The sequence below is a fragment of the Nannospalax galili genome, unplaced genomic scaffold (genome assembly GCF_000622305.1).
Source record: "Nannospalax galili isolate Female #2095 unplaced genomic scaffold, S.galili_v1.0 scaffold242, whole genome shotgun sequence".
NCBI classification, from domain to species: Eukaryota; Metazoa; Chordata; class Mammalia; order Rodentia; family Spalacidae; genus Nannospalax; species Nannospalax galili.
The window spans coordinates 2,436,670-2,459,769 of NW_008348081.1; the positions used below are offsets into that span (position 1 = coordinate 2,436,670).

General features: G+C 41.3%; 1 protein-coding gene across 1 annotated transcript in view; it reads right to left on the reverse strand.

Moving 5' to 3' along the window:
• Positions 1-22,310, reverse strand: part of Tusc3 (tumor suppressor candidate 3) — a gene marked incomplete in the record, with an annotated part of 221,011 nt that extends 198,701 nt beyond the window's left edge. Inside the window, 1 exon segment of the mRNA XM_017800973.2 lies at positions 21,950-22,310. Within this exon segment, the coding sequence (XP_017656462.2) occupies positions 21,950-22,087 (138 nt within the window).
• Positions 22,311-23,100: the final 790 nt, after the last annotated feature.

Below are 23,100 nucleotides of genomic sequence, written 5' to 3' on the forward strand. Positions count from 1 at the left end.
TGGGGAGACAAAATATACAAATGAAATAAACTCAGTTTATAAAAAATATATAATTATATTTTGAGTATGTGTATAAAGAGCACCTAAAACTTAGTGACTTGCATGTCTAGAGTTGGGACCCATTATCACGATATCTCATTACATATAGACAAATATACTAAAATATGAAGAGGAAAAAAAATCCCAAACACTTAATACCCAAAAGAATTTTAGATAAAAGATACTCAGCTCTAGTACAATTTATAGCACATTTCAACTGATTACCAAGAAAGATTTGTTCAATTATTATTTTGAGACGAGAAACAGTTTCTTCAAAAAAAGAAAAAGAGATAGGCTTATTTAAGGAAGTGAGAGAGACTGGTTACTAACATATTAAGAACAGTGGTTTACTTTTCTTTTTATTTATTTAATACTTTTAGTTAATGTGCACGGGTATGTAAGTACACCCGTGTGTGCAATGCCCACAGATGTCAGAAGAGGGCATCAGATCCCTGGAACTGGAGTTAAGGACTATTGTTAGTTACCATGTGGGTACTGGGAAACAAACCTGGGTCCTCTGTAAGAGTACTCTGTGCTCTTAAACACTGAGCCATTGCTCCAGCCCCAAGAACAGTCATTTTTCAAGGTATAATTCCCCAATCAGCACTTCTCAAACTTTAGCATGGATCAGAATCAGAGAGTCATTTTTCAAATATTATTACTATTAAAAAGTTCAAAATCAAGTCAGTGGGGCCAAAAAATTTTCATTCTAAGGTCCAATAGTGCTGATCTTGCTAGTCTAATTGAGAAGGGACTTGGCAAGTGTTAAGCACTGTTAAAACTTCCAATGATGATTTCTTCAAGCTTGTATTGTAAGCATTGCTTCTAATGTTCATTTTCCTGAAAAATAAGCAAAGGCATTTAGACTAGGGCAAAGAGGCTCCCTAACTAGTAGCTGCTGGGTGCTCCCTTTGGGATGACTATCTTGAATAAAAAGGCTATCCGTCCAGCAATGAGACACACTGTCCTTATACTAGGACCTGCTGCCTTGAATGTTACATGAATAACCTTAAGAAACTATACAAAGATTGCTCTGGTTACTCAAGGTGCAGTCCCAGTGAGGAATGTTTGAAACAATTTCTACCAGATGGTTGGCCATCACAAGTCTCAAAAACTCTAGATGACCATGACCCTGCAAATATTTCCACCTTGACAAGAGGAGGAATATGTCCCTTGACCAGGTAGTAGAGCATCTACTATGGCTACTACCTTCAAGAGCCAAGACTGTGACTAGCTGAAATCAAAGCTGGGATGACAGTGACTGGTCCAAAGCAAATGACTGGGATTGATCCAAACAAAACACTGCTTCTTGGGCTACACGAGTAGGCTGCTGAGTCTCACTTGGTGAGCCAGGTTTAAGAAGCATCCTGTGCGCCTCCCTCCCCTGATGTTGTAACATCCAGCCTAATAAAATGCTTCTCTCCAGTGCCCTTTGGTCTACTTTTTACTTTCTGTTTACTTTTACTAATGCAGGCTAAGCTGCAACATGAAGAAAGAAGCAACAGAATTAGGAGAGTGGTGACAATGGCAGAGACAAGAGTGGTGACATGACCGAGCAGCTGGCAGGACAGCTGTGCAAGCAGGAAGGTGACTCCTGACAACCAAAGCAGCAGTGGAGGTCCCGGTGGGGGTCCTGGTTGCAGGGGTGGCAGTCACCTAGCTCCTCGCATGCCAATGGGCACCCTGGTTCCCAAGCAGCCTCAGAAGGTGCCACAAGAAGTCCCAGAGAGTAAATATTCCAAGACCACATCAGTCCACATGGCCAGCTTACAGAAGGTGTCAGGAAGCCTGCCTGATGACTTCAGCAGCAACTGAACAGTTCCAGAAAGTGGAAGGCAGAACAGAAGTAGAAGTAGAGAGATGACAAAAGAAAGCAGAGAGGCACAACTAAAGAATAGAAGGTGGAAGAAGCCAGAGAAGAGAGATATGCTGCCAGGAGAGTTCCAGAGAGCTGTCAAGTTTTCAAGGTTCACAGCCCCGAGACTTAGATCTCTAACACTGGCCTCTGCCAAGAGATAAGGGTTCCAATACCCAAACTGGACTGAAGACTTGTTAACACTTGTCAGTGCCACTCAGAGCAGCTTTTTCCTATCTTCTGCCTCAATTCCCTGAGTCAGAGGGAAACAACAGCTGCTGGGAGGAGCACCTGAAGAGCTGCCCATACCTAACACAAGCTCTACAGAAGTAGACAAAGAACCTCAGGCAGCTGTCTGAAGAAGTGAGGGCTCAAGTAAGAACCACTCTACTAAATGAATGCTGGCACCTGTCAAACAAACACTACCCTACTGTTCCATATGAGCCCCTGGGTTCAGGCAAGAGATGTTCACACTAAAAGGCCAGCTATTTTACTCTACCTCATGGAGAGAAATATACTGCATAAAACCCCTCAACCTTCCACCCCAAATGATGTGTACCACATTAATTATATCATAGGCTAGAAGTGTGTGTCCCCCGTGCATCTAAGAAACATAACCCATTTCACTATGTTCCAGTAATCCCATCACTCAGGACTTTGATCTATCATTTTGCACGAACTTTGATCGTGAGACCCCAAAGTTTGTTTGAACACTTGGCCACCTGATGGTGGAACTATTTGGGGATGACAGCGAACCTTTGGAACCCAGGATATAGATGCCAGAGGCAGGAAACTGGAGGCAGAAATTTGAAGACTGTGACTGCCTCTCCTGCTCCTGTTCCACTTCCTAGTCCAGTCAGCATGTGGGGATCCCCACAACACACTCCCACTGCTAGGGGGTCACTCCAGGGAGCTGCACCATACTTGCCCCACCAAGATGGACAGAAATCCCTGTACAAGCAAAATACACCGAAATTCCTACTGATCCCAAATATGAAGCATATGTTCATATGCAAAAATGTACTATATAAAATATTATTTGATTAACTGAATATATCCCATTACATATGCCACTTTAAATGACAATGATGTGTGTGTGTGTATTTTAATAGCTAGATTCACTAGATGTATTGTTTCCTTGTTTTTGTTGATGTGTGTCTTGTTTTGCAGTGCTACAAACTGAACCTAAGACACCATGCATGCTGGGCAAACAATCTAACACTGATCTACATTCCCACACCTCTTTTCACTAAAAAAAAAAAAAAAAAAAAAATTTACTAAATTAAAACTTTGAGGCAGGGTGTCAGTACATGCTAGCCCTGAATTCACACTTGTAGCTCAAGCATGGCTTCAATTTCTGATTCCCCTGGCTCAGTCTCTAGGGTAACTGGGACTACTAATCCATTCACCACGTCTGGCAAAACATGTGCTCTAATGAGTAATCTTCTAACAAAAAATTTCTAAATAATTCATTAAAGAAAAGTTTCAATAAAAAAGAAAGTAATCTAAAGAAAATAGCCAACCCCAAGCTAAACCATATTTCCTCTTTCAAATAACTAATTTTGTAGTAGGAAAACATCCTTTATAATTGAAAGCTTGAAGTTGAATGTGTTGGGCTTTAATTGGCTAATCCTTGTAAATTTTTTCCAACTGACTTACACCCCAATAAAAATTCATTCAGATACAAAGTAAAGGAGCTACCTTAAAATAATACTGAGGGCCTAAAGAGATTTCTCAGTGGTTAAGAGCTCTTGCTACCTGCTCAACCATGAGGACTGGCATCCCAGTATCCAAGTAACAAGTTGGGCATGGTCTCACACAACTCTGCAACCTGAGCATTGCTGGGAAGAGGTGGGAAGGCTGCTGGAGCTTACTGGCTGTCAGCCTAACGGAAAGAAATGAGAACTACTTCTTCAGAGGAAGACCCTGGCTGAAAAGAGCAAGTCAGGGAGTGACAGTGAAGGGAACCCATGTCCTCATCTGGCCTTTGTGCATACACATTTAAACTACACACACACACATACACACACACACACTAAAATGGCTGACTGATTCATTTCTCTAAAGTAGCATAAACTCAAATTCTCAAGAGGAAAGAGACAACCTTAGCTACAAAATGAGAGCTAGCACTCACTGAAACCATGGATCAAAATCCTAAAAGTAAGCTTTGTAAGGCATATTACCAAAGAGTTATCAAAAGTATTTAAGGGGTTAAGATGCACCAAGAGCTTTACTAAATCAGCTTTTATCCAGGCCCATCCTAACCTAACAGCTAAAAGTAGAAAATCACCCGACAGCTTTGACCCAGAGATGTCTGATGAAAGTAAACCACAACAAAGCAGAAGAAAAGAAGCTGAGCACTGGGAAGCAGAGCCTCCTGACAAAATATGATCTTCTCAGCCATCGTATTTAGTTGTATTTATGGTTGCATCCTTTTGGTAGCAGTGACCAAGATAATATGCTAAGACTCTATAGATGTGGAGAGAAAGGGAGTGGGGAGAGGCACAGGGGGTTACTATACTTCAGTAGTGGGTAGTCACTGTGATAAAAAAAGAAGAGGTGACAGATTAGAGAGTAAGACTCTTATTTCCCTTATTATGCCTCCCCTGAGACACACAAGATACAAAGTATCATCCAAAATCACACAGATCTGCCTGAAACTGTCTGCGGAAAGGGGTGGTATGACCTGCTTCTCAGTGCTCTACCTTCTATGGCCATGGCAAGTGCCTTCTCCTATCACCTCAGGGATTATCAGGAGAGTGTGGAGATGGCAACTGGGGGGGGGGGGATTGCTGTCCACACCATTTCTACATGTGTACCACAGCTTTATTCCAAAGCATCTTTAAATGCCATCTGCATAAATGCCTCAGAAGCAGAGCTTCCCCAAGGAGGGATTTGTTTCCCTATGGGGCTATAGAGCTGAGGCTTGCTCCAGGGCGAGAGAGATAAAGAAGCTCCTTTAAAAGTCAGAGTCTAAACTCAGGGTTTCTCAGCTGCAACAGACTCAGTAGGTTAGTGGTAGGTTCAGGTTCCCCTGTGCTGGCCCAGAGTAGTATAATATACTGCCTAAATTCACTTAGGCCCCTGTCTGCCTGGCCGCAGAATCTCCAGAAATGCAACAAGCCAATCACAGTTTCCACCACAGTCATTTAATGGAGCTGCTTAACTGCTATACAAGCAGTCCTATGAACTGGTAATTATGATAACAGGAAGCAGTATAAGTCTTACAGAATAATCCTAGGCCCCCTTGGGGTAAACAGACAGTATGCAATATAGTACAACATCCCAAACACTCTAGTCAATGGAGAATACAAAAATAACAGAATGAACAGAAAGCAAAGTCTGCTTTCTGCTAAGATTTAATCTAAAAAAAACCCATACAATCACAAAGACGTTTGAAGCAGTCAGCTGGCTTCCTGCTGCACCTCCAGAACCCCAGAAATCCACACACCCATTCTCTTCTTTCAGTCTAAGAAGTACAGTTCATTAAGAGCAGCTTTGATATCAATCCTGAACTTCAATGCTGGCACAGTCATTAGTTGCCTGATCTGGGGCAAATCACCCTAATCTATAAAACACTTCAATTTACTGACTTCATCTAAAAAAAATTTCCTATTAAGGTTCTGTAGTGAGAGGATACATAATATTTAGAAAATGGCATATTGCAGGAAATTAATAGTCATTATCACTAGTCAACTATATTGGAATATGATAACAATAAGTAAATTATTCCCTGCTTTAAATCTATATAATTACATGCTTTAAATCATTTCTGTGATAATTTATCTTGATAGCCACCTTGACAGAATGCAGAATCACCACGGAAACAAATTTCATGACATGCCTGTAGAGATGATCTAGTTTAGGTTAACTGAGGCAAACCTACCCTAACTATGAGTGGTAGCAGTTCATGGGCTGAGGTTCAGAGTGAGTTAGAGGAAGAAAACGAGAGATCACTTGCTCTCTGCTTCCAGAGTGTGGCCATGAACAGCCGCCTCCTGCCCCCAACACAGAACCTCACCTGCCATGATGGACCTTTCCCCTGAACTGTAGCCAAAGTAACCACCTCCCCCACCTTACTTTCTGAAAATACTTTGCCACACCAACAAGACAAGTAACTAATACAATTTATAAATTTCTTCTTTAAGGTTCTTTCAACACAGAAGGAAACAAGGAAGAAAAGTTATCAGCCCCTATTTGAATTTATGTAGTTTCATATGCTATAAATATAATCACAGCATATTCAAATCAAACAATACATCCTTTCAAGCAATTTCCATTAAGCATCATTGGGAACATCAGTCAACATTCAATTAGATGTGTTTCTATGTGTGTATATAATGAATTATAAAATAATACTGTTTAAACACAAGAAAAATAACAACTTTATGCTAAGGAGTTGTATAACAAAATTACCTTACAAAAAGCAAACATGATATGCTAAATCAGACTTTCACTGCACTGAGAAAGTGACCCATGTAAAGGGTTACACAATGAGCAATGCATACAGGATGCTGTGGGTACCTTTTCTTAAAATTGTAGGCTTTCTCAGGAATTTTTTAGCCAACGTTTTATACACATAATCCAAAAATTCATCTTCATAAATACTTGGATATAAACCTTTACTTTCTAATGATAGTGGAATGTTTCTTTTTAATGAAAAGATAGAAGTGGTAGCATAAAATTTTTAAAGCTGAATTCAAAAACTGTAGAAATAAGTAGCAGCAAAGCAATCTGTGTAGGAAACTGCAATGTAGTTCTGGGTTAAGTGGGTAACCAATCAAACACATCAGTGAAACAGCATTTGAATACAGAGAAATTTTCCATTGAGATTCCTATAAAACTGCTCTAACTCATCAACAAAAATGTCTCAGATACAATATATCCAATTTAAAAAACTCCTGTGCTACCTCTAACTATGGTCACCAGATGTCCCGGTTAGTCCAGGGACAGTCTCACCTTACTCCTGGGTGTCTCAGCAAAATTATTAATTGCACTCGTCCATGTGTCCTGGTTTGGATGATAAATTACATAGTGATCCTCCTTCTAAATAGCGGGCTCCTTCTAGCCATAAGTTATTATCTTTGCCCTGGTCCAGATGTCAGGATAATTATACAGATATTCTGAGATGAATTAAATAAATTTTATGTGTATGTATTATGTGGCTCGGTTGTCATTACACTCTAATTGGTTATCTCAGATACATGTGTGGAGTTTTCCTCTAATTCTCACTATAATTAGTCTAAATAAACAACAGTATCTACACTGTCTATAAAAATGAACTGCTCTTACACTTTCTAGCAGGTACTAAGGAAACCCAGACATGTGAAAGCAGAACCGTGCAACACAGGCGTGATTAAAAGGTTTAAGCTGCTTATCTATCTTACAGTACTTGCCATCCCAACGACAGAGTGATCTCAAAGACATTTCAACAATTGCAAGAGTGTAAACAAACTTGTTTCACATATTCTTAATCATATCTAACAGTAATTTAAAACCTAAGTCAGGCATGGTGGTTCATGCATATAATCCCAGCACTCAGGAGGATGAGGTGAGATGACTGCCACAATTCCAAGTCTAAGAACGCTGAAAGGATTCAGTCTGCAGAGCCATAAAAACATGACAATCTGCAGGAAACAAATGCAGAATTCAACTAGAGTTACCTGAAAAATGCTTCAAAGCTTCTCTCTAGCACAAGTCTGCCTCAACTCTGTGAAGAACAGAGGACTGTGTGTGTCCTCTATCTTCTGTCTCACGGGCACACTAGCACCAAACCTTCCAGGAGCTTTCGAGGCAATGCAAAGGAGTCCTTGGAAGAGCAGTAGTAGACAAAGAAGTCTTCATGGCCAGGCCTGACAGATGACCATGTCTCTGCAGATGCATGGCCAAGAGCTGTTAAATGGCCCTATCTAACATGGGGTGGTGGTGAGGAAATGCCACCTAGCTCATGCCTATGAAGAAACAACTGGCACTGGTAAACATCTCTGGCATACTATCATCAAGACAATTTTTTTTAAAAAATACTGCAATGTGATATTTGATGGCAAATACAAAAGCCAGAGCACAGAAACGGCATGCAAAGTCTTTCTCTAATGCTATGAACAAATACATTCACATAGTCACTGTCCATTCACAAATAAAACTAGTTATTAAAAAGACATTAGCTCACTAGTAAAGCACTTGCCTAACATTCAGAGGCCATAGGTTTAATTCCAAACAATAAAAGACAAAAAATAGAGAAGGTATCATTGATATCTTTGAAACAAGCAGACAGTAATACTATACAAGCTGTCAACTGTTAAAGTGTTATCTTTAAATTCTAGAGTATTCAGATTTTGTAGTAAGAATGTAGACATGATTTCACAACATGCTTTTCCATAGAATCAATTGGCAGTTGAGTGAAGAAGCTTATAAAAATACTTCAAATGACACAAGAAGTTACATTTTTTTTTCTGACAATAGAATTAACCCGAAGACAACATCCCCATCCCAACATAGGTGTCTAGCATGTTCTGCATCAATAATCCCAGGCAAATCCATCACAAGTCTTACAGTGATACAGAGTCAGCCATGAAAAGGTATGAGAAGTATGAACCTAATACCTGAAATAAAGTTTTCTACAAGTTACAAGTGATAATCTGACAGGATCATAGTTTATCTTAAATTTGGAGGGGTAAAGAAACATTTCTCTAAGTTCTTAATATAAGAAAATTGATTTTAAAAGTATGTATTGTCAGAAAATCATAAGAAAACACAAAATTGGTTCATTAAAATCCTGAATTTTAACTGTTCATCTTATTCATGTCAAAGAGAATGTTCATTATTCTTCCAAACACCTGGATTAATTTAGTGGGTATCCAGAGACTGTAAGATAAGCGAGTAGATTAATTCTTATCACTTACAACTACTTATTTTTCCAAATATCTCCTGGATAGTATGCCATTTAAGAATTGTAAGCTTTAAAACTTTCCCTCCCTGAGGTGGGTTCTGACATCCTGGACTGCCTGCTCTGGTTCTGCCCACTTCACATTCCTCTGCCTTCCCCTGGAACAGAAGCTCCACTGCCATGGGGCACAAATTGGCTTTCTGAGACTCCTTAACCAGTGGCCACTACTGGGGAAGGGCCAGTCATACATGATTGTTGAGATTAGATTAGATTAGATGATTAGATTAGATTAGATTAGATTAGATTAGATGATCAGATTGATTGATAGATAAGATAGATGCAGACAGACAAATGGATGATAGACGTGACATAGCCTTCTCAAGGTCTTGCTTCTCTGATAAACTCTGATACAAATGCTACAGTCACTTTAACTTCAGTCATTGCTAAATGTATTAAACAGTGCTGTCCTGGACACTGTCATTCCTGTTTATGTTGATTTTCTGAACTACCATTTGAAAATACAGAAATATCAGAAAATGTAACCTGTCCATTTTGGTAGACACAATTCTAAAGTAGTATCCAATGACCCATACTCTTGAAATTCGCTCTCTAAATTATAAATAGATCTGTCATACAAGTGAACTAGTACCTCCATAATTATGCTAATGTTTAGGGTAAAAATCTGCAGAAATAAATCTCTAATAATTATTGAACTGAGATATTTTAAAAGGGAGATACCCTAGGAAGGCCTGACCAAATCCGGTAAGAATTTCAAAGGACAGTGCAGTGAGGCCATCCGACTGAGCTGCCAAAAGAGCCAGAATCTGTGGTGAGTGTCCAGAACCAAAAGCAGCATACCCAGCATGAAGAAGTAATTCAGTATACAACTACAAGGAATTGAATTCTGGCAACAACAAGCATGATCTAGAAGGAACACTCAAGACAGCAGAATAGAATCCATTCTGACCACACCTTGACTTGGGCTATTTCAGGCTATCATTATTTTAAGGGGATTTGTTATGCCTTTAAAATAAAAGGAATATACTCTCAAAGAACCCTTGTATTTATACCCTATTTCTTGATGCTCAGAGCAGATTACTCACTTATGAGGAGAAAGAGTGATGGGAAGAGAAACTGCAGTTTCATTAGCTATGTCACACTTTCCAAGAGACATGAGATTATTTTAGAAGATTTTATATCCCATCTTCACACAGTAACGTCACAGAATATTTTTCTATACCATCTCCACACAGTAACATCACAGAATATTTTCTATACCATCTCCACACAGTAACATCACAGAACATTTTATATCCCATCTCCACACAGTAACATCACAGAAGAAATATATACATATGGCAACTGTAATCAAGAATCACTGCAGTACCTAACCTCATGCTCTGTACTGATAACCACGGTTAAAGGTTATTTATTCTCCCAAAGCTCTCAAGCCAGGAGTGTTATTACTGCTCTCTCTCTCTCTCTCTCTCTCTCTCTCTCTCTCTCTCACTCTCTCCCCCTCCCTCCCTCCCTCCCTCCCCCTCTCGCTCTCTCGCTCTCTTTCATTCCTAGTTCAGGTATGAAGGTTAACTTAAAAAGAGGCAAACATCCTTACCCAACAATAGTTTTGATGCTCCATATCCAAAAGCATGTTATTGTATTTTTAGCAAGGAACTTTGTAAGTTAACATGAACTCGTATGTGCGTACATCACATAAAATGACCCACAATTCAGTCATCAGGAAATTTGGCTAAACGTAACAGTTCTGAATGAGAGATATTGTTTAGCATAAATGACCAAATCATACCAAATTTCTGCAATATCATATAAAACAGAAGCAATATGCCACACAATCTTGAAATGTTGTCCCCTTAGTGAGATGTCTTACTTTTCCTTCCCAGAAGTCTCTTATTGCAGAGCCTGCAGTCTCTTTCAGAAAGCACACACTGGCCTGCCCACTTCCCACTTTGACACAGAGAAGCTTATCCTTTTCTTTTACTTTTTATAACTTTTTAAATATTACTTTACTACTTTAATATTTAAGTGTTTCTCTCTCTCTCTCTCTCTCTCTCTCTCTCTCTCGTGTGTGTCTGTGTTGCAAGATTTGGCAGAGGCCAAAGAGCTGGGATCCCCCAGAAGGTGGAGTTACAGGCAGCTGTAAGTTGCCCTATGTGTTTGTTGGGAATTAAAATCAGGTCCTCTGAAAGGGTAACCAATTCTCTTCAGCAGTGAGCCACCTCTCCAGCCCACTTGTACTTTTCCTTTTCCTTTTTTTTTGGATACTGGCCACAGAAGCCAAGCTTGCTTTCCGGGCACTCTGGGCCTTTGCCCTCTCTCTCTGAAGCCCCTTCTCCCTTTGCCACGAGTCTGTGTGCTGACCTCCACTGCAAGTGACATGGCTTTCTCTCTCTGAATTCATTTTCCTTCTCCTGGCAGCCGCAGAGTCACAGCTCACCTGCAACGTGAGTATTCTCATGAAAACTCTAATAACACTGTCCTTGAGCTCCTTCCACTCCATTTCTTAAGTCTTTTACTGAGACTAAGAACCCCAAAAGAGAGCATCAGTTTCCCAGTAACAACTCCCTTAATCTCTTGGCTAAAACCCAAAGTTAAATAATCATCATTTTAAGACAGGGTCTCCCTGTAGCCAGCCACAGGTGGCCTAAAATTCACTATGTAGATCAGACTGGCCTGGATCTCAGAGAGATCCACCTGCCTCTGGCTCCCCAGTGCTGGGACTAAAGGCATGCACCACCATGCCTGGTTTAAATCATCATTTTTTGATTCAATGATGCTTTTTTATTTCTAACTCAAATCACTTGCTTTCACAGCAGCTATTTAAAATTTTGCTAAACTATAAATAGGTTATAATATGCTACTATCTCCAAACTTAGTAATTAAAAATAAATGGGGGCTGAAGAGATGGCTCAGCAGTTAAGAGCCCTGACTGCTCTTGCAGAGGACCTGGGTTCAATTCCCAGCACCCACATGGCAGCTATGAACCATCCTTAACTCCAGTTCCAGGGGAATCCGAGGCCCTCTTCTGACCTCCGCGGCATTTCTCGACAGGGGTGGACTCACATACATGCAGGCAATACACTCATATACATAAAATAAAAATAATAAAGTATTTTTTAATCAAGTAAATAAAGGCACACTATTCCATAATGGGTTGGCAAGATTATTCATAATATTCACTCAGCAAACCAGGCAAATAATATTGATGATCTCAAATCTTCCCAGTCACCATGACAGAGTGGAAAAAGAACAGAACAAGGACACCTAAAGCTTCTAAGTAGAACTAACCATACACACACACACACACACACACACACCAGAGAGAGAGAGAGAGAGAGAGAGAGAGAGAGAGCGAGAGAGAGAGCGAGCACTGCTTGCCCTTCACTGGCTGAAGTATGTGGCCATTTGATTTTCAAAGGAATAGGAAATTTTCTCTGCTATGAAGAATTTTCCTCCTCAAAGCTTCTCATTAAAATCTAATCAGCAATGTGGCTGTGACTGAATCATGCAGGTGGAGCCTACATGGGCAGAACTAGTGTCGCTATTGTTAAAGCAAGTCCAAGCAAGCTTGCTCTTCCCTTCTTAATATGGTCTAAGAAGCTGCTTTACTAGAAAGTGCTAACTTCACCTCTGCTTTCAGATGGCCAATAGCATAAAGCAGGATAAAAGCTTAGCTTTTCTACCTTCAGCTTACTTCCTTCTCCTTTACCATATTGACAGGTCCTTGGGTCAGATTCTTGTTCAGTTCTGCTCCGCCCTTCCTGGGGGCCTACTGGCACTTAACAGTTGCTAGAGGAGAGAATCACATTATCTTAGGTGGCCTGGCCACTAAAAACAAAACAAAACAAAACAGGATTCTATTTAAAGTCACTGGGCTATACACAAAAGAAGCTATTCTTACCCTCTTGAGGTCCTCACTGGGTTCATTTTCTCTACCAATTAAAGAAAAGGAAGAAGACTCTTAGACAAAACAGGTTACAAACTTTATCAAAATAAAAGAAACAGTGGCACTGATACTATGTTACAAATATACATTCTTAAATTCACAGACAAGTGTACTGCTCAAAGGAAGAGAGTAAGTGACTGAGGTGCCCAGCCTTAAGTGACACTTCTACAATGCAACCTCTCACCTAAGGTTCAGGGAATATCCAGGAAGAAGGGACAGAAAGAATGTAAGAGCCAGAGAAACAAGATGTCTGCTGCTAATGAATGCATTCTAGAGACTACAGGGAAGCTGCACCAGTGACATTTCCACAGTATAGGAAGTCTAAAAAGAGCTACATAATGACAAAACCAACTGTCATGACAAGATGGATGGGGAGATTCTCAAGGAATCCCACCTCAAGATGAAGAGCCACAATCAATGAATGCTGAGGGAAGATTAGCTTTTCCAGACTCACTGAGAAGTTACATAATCACCTCCAGAGACTAGCTCCCCAGGAGATTATCCAGTCTCCATTGGAATCCTTAACACAGATACACAGGAGGACCACTACATAGACCTCAAGCACATAGACCTCAAGCAATATATATAAATATATATTTATATATTTACACACACAATACACATATACACATTATATATGTACATATACATGTATATTTATAAATGTATGTATATGCAACAAGAATCAAGAGGAAATGAAATTGAGAGGGAGTGGGCACATGGGAGGAGTTGGAGGGGAACTGGGATGAATGGAGGCAATGCAAATACACTACTCGTGCATGTTCACTCTCAAAAACAAAATTTTTAAAATGAATTCGTGAAATAATCAATTTAAATTAAAATTTAAATATAAAGAAACAAACATATACAGGGAGAAAAACTCAAGAAGTAGAAAAGGGATTGAAAACAGAGTATCTGAAGCCCTAGGTGGGGGGAGGGGGAGTATAGTCTTTTAAACAATCTTGGTGGTTTAAGGCAGGTACCCCTCTGGTAATTTTGGATTTGTCATCTTAAACAAAGGAGAGAGAGTGAATAGGCTACAGCTCCAAGCTGAAGCACATCCAGGACCAGCCTTGGTTAATCTGGTCTGGACCAGTCAGCAAGCAGTAAGAGGGGTACTGCTGGTGAGAGGAGAAGCACTCAAGTCTTTGTCTCAAGTGAAGAAGAGGCTGGAAGTTTTCCCTCTTTGTTACTTACCAGTGGCTGCAATAGCCTGTCAGGGCAATTTAGAGCCACAGTGTGGAAGTAGAAGTCTTGTGGAGAAGGTTCCAGTGGGAGAGGAAAGGGAATGAAAGAAGGAAACAAGAGGTGGAAAAGAACTAAAAATTCATTATACCAACATATGACACTGACAAACAATTGTTAAAAATCGGGGCTATCTGCGGGATGGCGCATGCTTTTAATCCCAGAACTCGGGGAGGCAAAGGCAGGCGCATCTCTGTGAGTCCAAGGCCAGCCTGGTCTAGTGAGTACCAGGAGAACTGGGGCTACAGGGAGACCCTGTCTCAAAAAGACAAAAAAAAAAAAAAGAAAGCAGGGCTAGAGAGATGGCTCAGAAGTTAAGAGCATACACTCTTGCAGAGGACACAGGTTCGATTTCCAGCACCCACATGGCAGCTGACAACTATCCCTAACTCCAGTTCCAAGGGATCCAGTGCCCTCTTCTGACCTTTGTGGGCACTGCACAACACAGGTGCACTTACATGCAGGCAATACACTCATCTATATAAAATAAAAATAAATTTTTCTAAAAGTCATAAAATCTCACCCTTGAGGAATTTTCTTTCTCATACATGCATACACTCTTACGGTGGCAGTAAGAAACAGACAAGGCATCAAATGCAGTAAAGCACCCTCACCCAGGCCTCCTGTCTCACTCCTACCACATGAAGATTTAAGACAGCACCATCTATGATAGGGTGGGCCCCCATCAGATGCCGAATCTGATGGCATCATGATCTTGGACTGCCCGGATCCCAGCACTCTGACATGCATTCTACTGTTTTGAAGGTGCACGGTTTAGATAGTTCTAGATGTCTCAATAGACCACAAACACTGCCATACTCATGAAAGAAAGCCAAATGTCTGAGAGCAGCCCCAGAACCACATTCTTTCTTTTTCAGGTTAATTCTATCAGGTTTTCCCCACTTCCTCTCACCCCTCCCTCCCTCCTCCCACCTCTCTGTCCTCCCACCCTTTCAGTCATTTGATTCTATCAGTTTTCTCAACTCCTTCTCTAGCTGCTATCTGCTAAATTTCCCTGCCATTCAGAGCAAAATTGTTCCATATGTTGCTGTCTCCTTTTCCCTGCAACTTACTCCTTCATTAAGTGACAAGTGACAACATTGTTTTCTACTATAGTAAAATTGTTCTTGCTATGTCTGAAGGACTCTGTTGTGTTAATTTTTTGTAAGCTTCCAATAAGTCACCACTTGTTACTGCTGACCTCTCCATCAAACACTCTAGTCTTGTGATAATCCAAAACTGGTCAGATTCTAACTAGCTCTCTAGCAGTACCATCCATCCTGGTACCTTCCACATGAACGCTGTCCCTAAGACATCAAAATACTAGCATATTTCAGGATTTTGGGTTAAGTCTTCAATTATCAACCACTATGAATTCAAAGACCATCTATGCTAACAGTTTTGAAATCTATTTTATTGTCAACCAAAATCTTAAGTTCCATATCACACATTGTACTGTCTCTCAAACAATACAGCTCTGACTTCACAAAGGCATCTCACAAATAAAAAGTGAAAGCCTTTTCTTCCTAAACCTCTTCCTTCTACTTCCTAGCTCAGTAAATAGAATGTCCTTTAACCAAAAAAAATGTAATCCTTCTTCTCTTCCCTCACTCCACATACAATCAATTACCAAACTACCAGACACTGCCTTGTCTGCCTAAACAGCTCTGAAATCCATCTGTTTCTCTTTACTCTCACTGCCAAAACCAATTTCAAGTCATCATTACCTCATATCTTGACTTCTTCCTCTTTCTAATCCTGTATCCTTAAAGCTCACACGCAGTCAAAGAAATCCTTCTACATATAAACCCTGTGGACTTAACAGGAAATGGGTCTCTAGTGTACATACAATCAGCCACTGTTGGACTGCCCAGCCCCTATCATGCAAGTCAAGCTAATAAATCTCCTTTCCTAATGTGTGTGTGTGTACATGAAGACACATGCATACATTATTCTCTTCCTCTCAAGAATCCTGCCAACATATATTACATAACACAGAACTCATCTTCAGCAATTGCAGGGCTAGCTAAGTTACTGCGTCAAGGACCCATATTCTTTCCATTTTTCTACCTAGGTTTTTCTCTTGAGCTTATACTTTCATGGTTATGAGTTCACACACACACACATCCCAGCAGAAGAGTAAACAATTCTTTTTGTGCGCTTCAATTTGCAAATGCTAGAATAACCAGGTGTTTTGATTAACAAGCACTGTTATTCAGAACTTGCAGGAACCCTGGCTGCTCCCCAAATTTAAAACAAACCAAGGCACTAGCAAAGGCAAAAGTTCAGTAAACAAAACTGTAAAAACAATCAAATGAAGACAAATACACAACTGTCTTGAGTGTTCCTGGACGGCTGTAACAAAGTACCACATACTGAAGCACTTAAAATACAGAAAAGTATTTCTGTTGGACATCCAATAACAGGGTGGCAACACAGTCAGGCTATGGAGAAGCGCTGGTGAGGGTTCTCTTCAAGATGGCAGACTGTCTTCCCATCACTCTACATGGCACAGAGAAAGCAAAAGTTCTCTGGGGACCCCTTTTATAAGGTAAAGAATGCCCACTGATGAGGGTTTTCACAGTCAGGGCCTATTCACTTTCCCAACATCTATTCCCCAAACTAATACATCAGAGTTAGGAATTCAAGCTATGAGTTTTAGAGGGGCATAAACATGAATGCCTCTACAGTAATCTAAGATCCTAACATCTTGTCTACTCTATTGCTACTTCTTTATTTTTTCCGTACATATCTTAACACTTATTTTCAACTCTCAAGTTTTTAAATTCAGTATACTATAATAGTCTGCTTACTATTTTAACAGATTCGACAACTTATAATCAATTTTAAACCTTCTTCAAGTTTTACCACAACACTCCTATAGAACTAACTTGCCAATGATCGGCACTATTTCCAAACAGAGATGATTCTGGCCCAAACTATTCTGAACAATTGAATAGAATTCTATTGGTGATATTAAATCATCTCTAAGAACTATACTTCTAAACAACAAAAATTTCCATTAAATAAAATTAGTACAATGTATTTAATCTATATTAATGAGTCTTTTTCCATTATAAAAACTTTAATTCACATGGTAACATAAAAGAGAAAGCCAATGTCTTTCTCATTTTCAAATATCAGTAAGTACTTTTATATAATCAACTAAAACTAATAACAATAAATACTCCAGTAAGACGCCTTCTGTTCTTAACTTTCCTCAGTTCATTAATTCCTCCACAAATCTATTACATCTATTTTGTACTGTAGGTTTCAAGTCACTCTATAAGCTTTTGGTTGACCTTTTCCATCAGAGTTAAAAAAATACAGACAGAGGCACAGATAGATACCAATCACTATGAAAAACAAGCTATGTTTCTGAATAATATTTTTGAAGTTTTAATACCCAACCTAAATATGTTTCAATATCTTTATATATAAAAAGTATCCTATTTTAAGAGACTATCCATAAATCCATGTATAATTTCCCAAGAAATTTTGTTCAGAAAGCAATCCCCAAAACACAGGATAAGAACTACCATGAGGTATTTATTATAGTACAAGTGATTGGACAAAAAAAAATGAAGTTCTTCAATTTTGACAATGTTTCTGATAAAACACAACTGTTAATAGCAATGAGAAACCAGATGGTCAGAGAAAAGATTGACAATTCCCTTTTAGATATGCTCATTTCAGAAGCTGCAAAGATCTTGCCAAAAAGAAAAAATAAAACCAGATGAGAAATCAATAGAGATACCATCCATTTGTTATATACATATATGCATACATAGATAGGAACAACAAATCTATAAACAAATCTATAAGCAGATCCCATATCCAACATCACTGAATATTCGGGGCTTGAGAGAGTGAAAAAGAAGTGTAGCATAAGGCTAACAGTTGACTAATCTGTGATTCAGTTTATGTTTCCATTCCTTCCTATGTGCCTTATTACAGAGAATAGAGGCTTTATAATAAGTCTGCATATGTTGATGATATGTATGTGAGAGAAAATGTCCTCCAAATGACCCATTTTGACAAAGGTCGGATCTCGTGTGTGTGTGTGTGTGTGTGTGTGTGTGTGTGTGTATGAGTGTATTGCCTTCATGTGTATGAGTGCATCCCTGACGTGCAATGCCCATAGAAGTCAAAAGAGGGTGTCGGATCCCTGGAACTAGAGTCAGTTGTTAGCTGCCACGTGGGTGCTGGGAACTGAACCCAGGTCTTCTGCCAGAGCAGCCAGCGCTCTTAACCACTGAGTCATCTCTACAGTCCCAAAGATTTTATCTCTTACATGACAATTCTTAATGGGTTTCTATGTAGCCTGTGAGGGGAAGTACAGGCTGACTTGGTTCTGGACCATCTTTTCAAGGACGCTTGTATAACACAGTCATGAAGGGCAGAACATACTTCCAGAAGAAAAAAGCAAGTTCATTCCAGGTTTAATAATAATAACGTTCCACTCTAGGGTAGAGGTCAAATAAACCTAATGCCCTCTTCAAAAGATGTGGGCTCCTTAACCTGATGGTTCCTTTCCTGCAATACATCTCAGTCCAAGGTTGAGTAACATGGTCTTCTCCATGTTGTTGTGTCCAAGGAAGAGTTAAAGCAACCAGTGCAAGTGCTAATATTCTTTGACCCAAACCTTTGCCAAAGAGTGGTAGTTTATTTGACCTCTGTCCATTTTCTACTGTAACAAACTCACTTGTAACAGAGGCATGGGATTCTGTGCCACAGGAATTGGGACAGGTAAGGGGTATCTCCACTCCCTGGGTCCACCAGGCTGTGGGCAACAGCCGACACAGGCTGAGCTGCAGAAGCAGCAGAGTTGAAGAAAATCTTGTTACAAGAAAAGACATATTGCCTGGACGGACCCAGAGTGGCCGGGGCAGCAGCAACAGCTGCAGAAGCAGCAGCATGAACTAGGAAAGAACTAGAAGGGGTAAATATGACTGCAGAGCAGTGGCCACAGCAAAAAGAGGCAGTGAACAGTGCCCAGAACAATCAGGGCAGGAACAAGAACAATGATGGGTACAAAGCTGGGAGGAGAAGAGGGCCATGGCTGAAGGAAAGGGCTGTAAAGAGCGGAAGCTGTAGGTCCTGGAAACTTCAAGTACCAGAAAGCTCACTGAAAATGGCAGGTCTTATCTAGAGGAGCCTAAGTTGTCCAGCTTGCCTTGCTTCAAGATGATGGCAGAACACGGAAGATTCCTGTGTCTCAGGGACCCCAGTCCGAGGAGACCCCAGTCCAAAACTGGCTGTTGTCAAAGGCTGGGAAATCCCAACACTGTAGTCCCAGAAACTTTTAACACTAGCAGCTGTGAGGGGCTGAGTAACTTCTCAGTCGGCCAAAAAAACCTGTAACAGTTTTAGAAGTGTGTGGATTGAATATCTGAATCAAAACTTCAACAGTTTAATTTCCTCTCCTTTTCCTTACATAAACTATGTACATACTGTAACACCACCTGTGACCTGGATGATCCTCTGACCCTGTGATGACAAGCCATGGTCCCGCCTCCTTCCCATGCTCTGCAAAGAAGTCACTCCCCTTCCCTCTTCCAGCTAATCCTTGACCTTAGCTGCATGTAGGGGAGGGATTACGGGTATAAAAGCTGGGGAAACCAGAAGGCTGGTCTGTCACTATTTTGTGAGGCTGTCAGGAACCACAGGATTTATGGGTGTGGACTTTTGAACACAGCCCTGAATAGGGGGTTGCTCTCACTTCTGTAAGTAAACCTTCACCCAAAGCTCAGTTAGCAAGTCCAATAAACTCGTTGATTCTTCAAATCGGGATTTGGAGAATTCTTTTCTCAGGTTGTTGTAAGGACCATGAGAGGAAGGGATGTGATGCCATGTGCGCCTCCCAGCAGTGAATTTGACTCACACCACCATATACTAGCACTAGGTTCTCCAGTTTATGAGAAATAAAGGTAATTTGGGAAGCCATCTCTTTCAATAGCCAACCATGTTCTCCCTAATTTTTACACTTGTGTGTGTGTGTGTGTGTGTGTGTGTGTGTGTACATGTGTGGGAGTTGGGAGTGTCAATGACCAAGAGTGGAGGTCGGAGGATAGCTTGGTTCTTACCTTCCACTGTGTGGATTCTTCAGCTAGAACTCAGGTCATAAGGCTTGATGTATATGCGTGCATTGCCTGCATGTAGGTAAGTGCACCTGTGTCATGCAATGCCCGCGGAGGACAGAAGAGGCCATCAGAGCCCCTGGAACTGGAGTTACGGACAGTTGTTAGCTGCCATGTGGGTGCTGGGATTTGAACCTGGGTCTTCTGTAAGAACAGCCAGTGTTCTTCACCACTGAACCATCTCTTCAGCCCTACTTTTTCATTTTAAAAACATCTTGTCTAAAGAATATTTTAAGAATTTTAAGGAAATACTGTAATTTAGATTTAGTGTCACCAAACATTTTACATATTGAAATGGTCTTACAACTCAAGATGCTAAGATGCTATGAAGCTGTACACTCTAATAATTTTCCCTTTAATTGAAAGAATGGTCACAGTAACCTTCCTAGGAGATAAAAATATAATTTCCATGGAGCTCCCTGTCAATTATTACTGCACTCAGGTAGCATTCAGGCTTGTCCCAACACAGTCTATCTAACCCCTACCTTTCTCATGCACTAAAATCTAGAACTCTGGGAATATGCCACAAAGATACAAAGTGCTGGAAAACAATCTTTAATTTGTATTCAAAATGTGATTTTAATTATAGGACTTCTCCAATCTCTTGTCAAAACACCAAGAATTTTGTGAGGCCTACCTTTCATGCTAAAACTCTAAAAGAAAACAAAAAAAGGGGGGAACTATAGCACAGTTCTTAATACTGAGGTTGTTTCAAGTAAAAAGTGAAGAGAATGAATTACTGTTTCCACGTGAGATGACTGTTTCACTCACCTCCCAACTATTAAGAAAAATCTGATACTATCTTGAACCTGATTCAGATTATGAGCCCCATGTACACTGAGTAATTTCAACAGGAAAAACCATCTTCAACCATATAGACAGAATACTCTTTTTTAATATTTTATGTATTATTTTTAAGTGTACTGGTGTATTGCCTGCGTGTAGGTAGGTGCACCCATGTCGTGCAATGCCCAAAGATGTCAGAAGAGGGCGTCGCACCCCACTGAACTGGAGTTACCAACAGTTGTTAGCTGCCACTTGGATGCTGGGAATCGAACCCGGGTCCTCAGCACGATCTGACAGTGCTCTTAACCTCTGAGCTATCTCTCCAGTCCCTAGACAGAATACTCTTACCAAAGTGGTCCACAATTAGAATTCTAAGTCACATTTCCATAGTAAATTTCTTTGTGAAACTGCAAAACCAGCTTCCCAAAATATTTCTGCATAACTGAGCTCACAATTCTGCAAATCCTTGATGGTCCCCTACAAATCCCACCCTCCTCAAAATTAGAGGTGAGCTGTGATTGAAATCAGGTGATCAGAACACCATGATTAAATAAGGGGTAGCATAAAAATATGTCATTCTCACAATGACACGCTGAGTTTAACACATAAATAAGCACTCCTTTCCAAAGGGGTATAATTAAGGAATGCAGAGTAAAGCACTCTCAGTATGATGTCTTCTCTTAGCATACACAAAGGGAAGAAAAAAAGGGGCAACGGTCCCAGGAGTTTACAAGCACTAGAAGGGGTCTGCCAGACCTGGCACGCCCTTCAGCTACACAGGTGCCCGCAAGGCCCGGGCTGCAGGAGGCTCCCAGGGTCCCGCGTGGGCGCTCAGCCTGTCCGCCCCCGCAGCCCTCCTTTATGAGAGTACCGCCACCTCAGCCCAGAGCACCCCGACACGCCCAGGCGACTCTCACCCCCGCGGCTCCCGCCCCCAGGCACCCACGCCCCGCTGCCTAGCGACGCGGCGGGGCTGCCTAGCAACGCGGCCCCCGCCCTCCAGCCCCGGCCAGGGCCCGGGGTAAACCGGCTACCTCCTTTTTCTTCTGTCCTCCCCCGAGCTGGATGCAGAGCAGCAGCAGCAGGAGGAGGAAGGGGAAGCCGCCGGTGGGCAGGTAACGCATCCGGCGGCCCGCCTGTCTCCGGCGTGAAGGAGCGGCCCTGGCACCCATGGCCGCAGGGCAGTGTCTCCTCCACGCGCGGTAGCCGTGCGCGCCCAGCTCCTCCCGCGCTCGCTGGGCCAGTAGCCAGCAGCTTCCGCGGCCGGGGCCTCGGGGTGGCAGCGGCCTCTCGAGGGAGCTGGGCAGAGGCTAGGGACGCGGAGGAGCAGACTGGCAGCGCATCCGGTTCACCGGGAGAGGGGCCTGGAAAGCCGCGGGATGGAGCCGGAAGTAGGCGTGGCAGGGACGCAGGCTCTGTGCGCGGGCGGGGATGCTGCACTCAGTGCGCCCTGGGGGACTGAGGTCAAGCCTCGCCTATTCTGTCAGCTGCTGTGCACCTTCGCCCAACCTCTGTCGGGACCTGAGGCCACCCCGATTCCTTCCTGGCTCATGGAGAGCTTTAAAGAACAAAACTGGAGCCCCTGCATTCCAGGGAAGGCTCCATTCACATCGGGAAATACTTAAGGGCCCCACCATGCATCCTCCTGAGCCTTCTGCTAAGTTCTCTTACTGTGGGTGCCTACTATCAGCCCAATTCCGCTGTGATTTCCTGTAGGTCCAGTTTTAAAATACCTTGAGGCACCAACCTAGATACCATTCGCTGTTAAATGCCATTCACTGTTCTTGGAGTACCAACCAGGACTTTCGATGCAGGAATGAAGAGAACCTATTTTAATCCCTGTTCGCTTAATATTTTTAGAACAGCAGCAGTCTTTTTATTGAATATTATGACCCAGGTTCAGTTTTTTGTTGTTTCTGTTTAAGACAAGTTCCCATTTTGTACCCTAGGTTGTCCTCATACTAGATAGCCTACACAGCCCTCAGGCTCAAACCAATCCTCCTAGATACTGATCTGTTCATGTTACTCCTCTACTTGAAGATTTTTTTGCACATGTCAAATGAACATTTTTTATAACCTTATGAAACCTGAAGGCTTGGCATTAAAAGTATTTTTAAAAGCAAGAAGTTAAGAATTACCCATCAATCAATTATAATGAACTATAAGTTAAAGTGATTCACTTTTC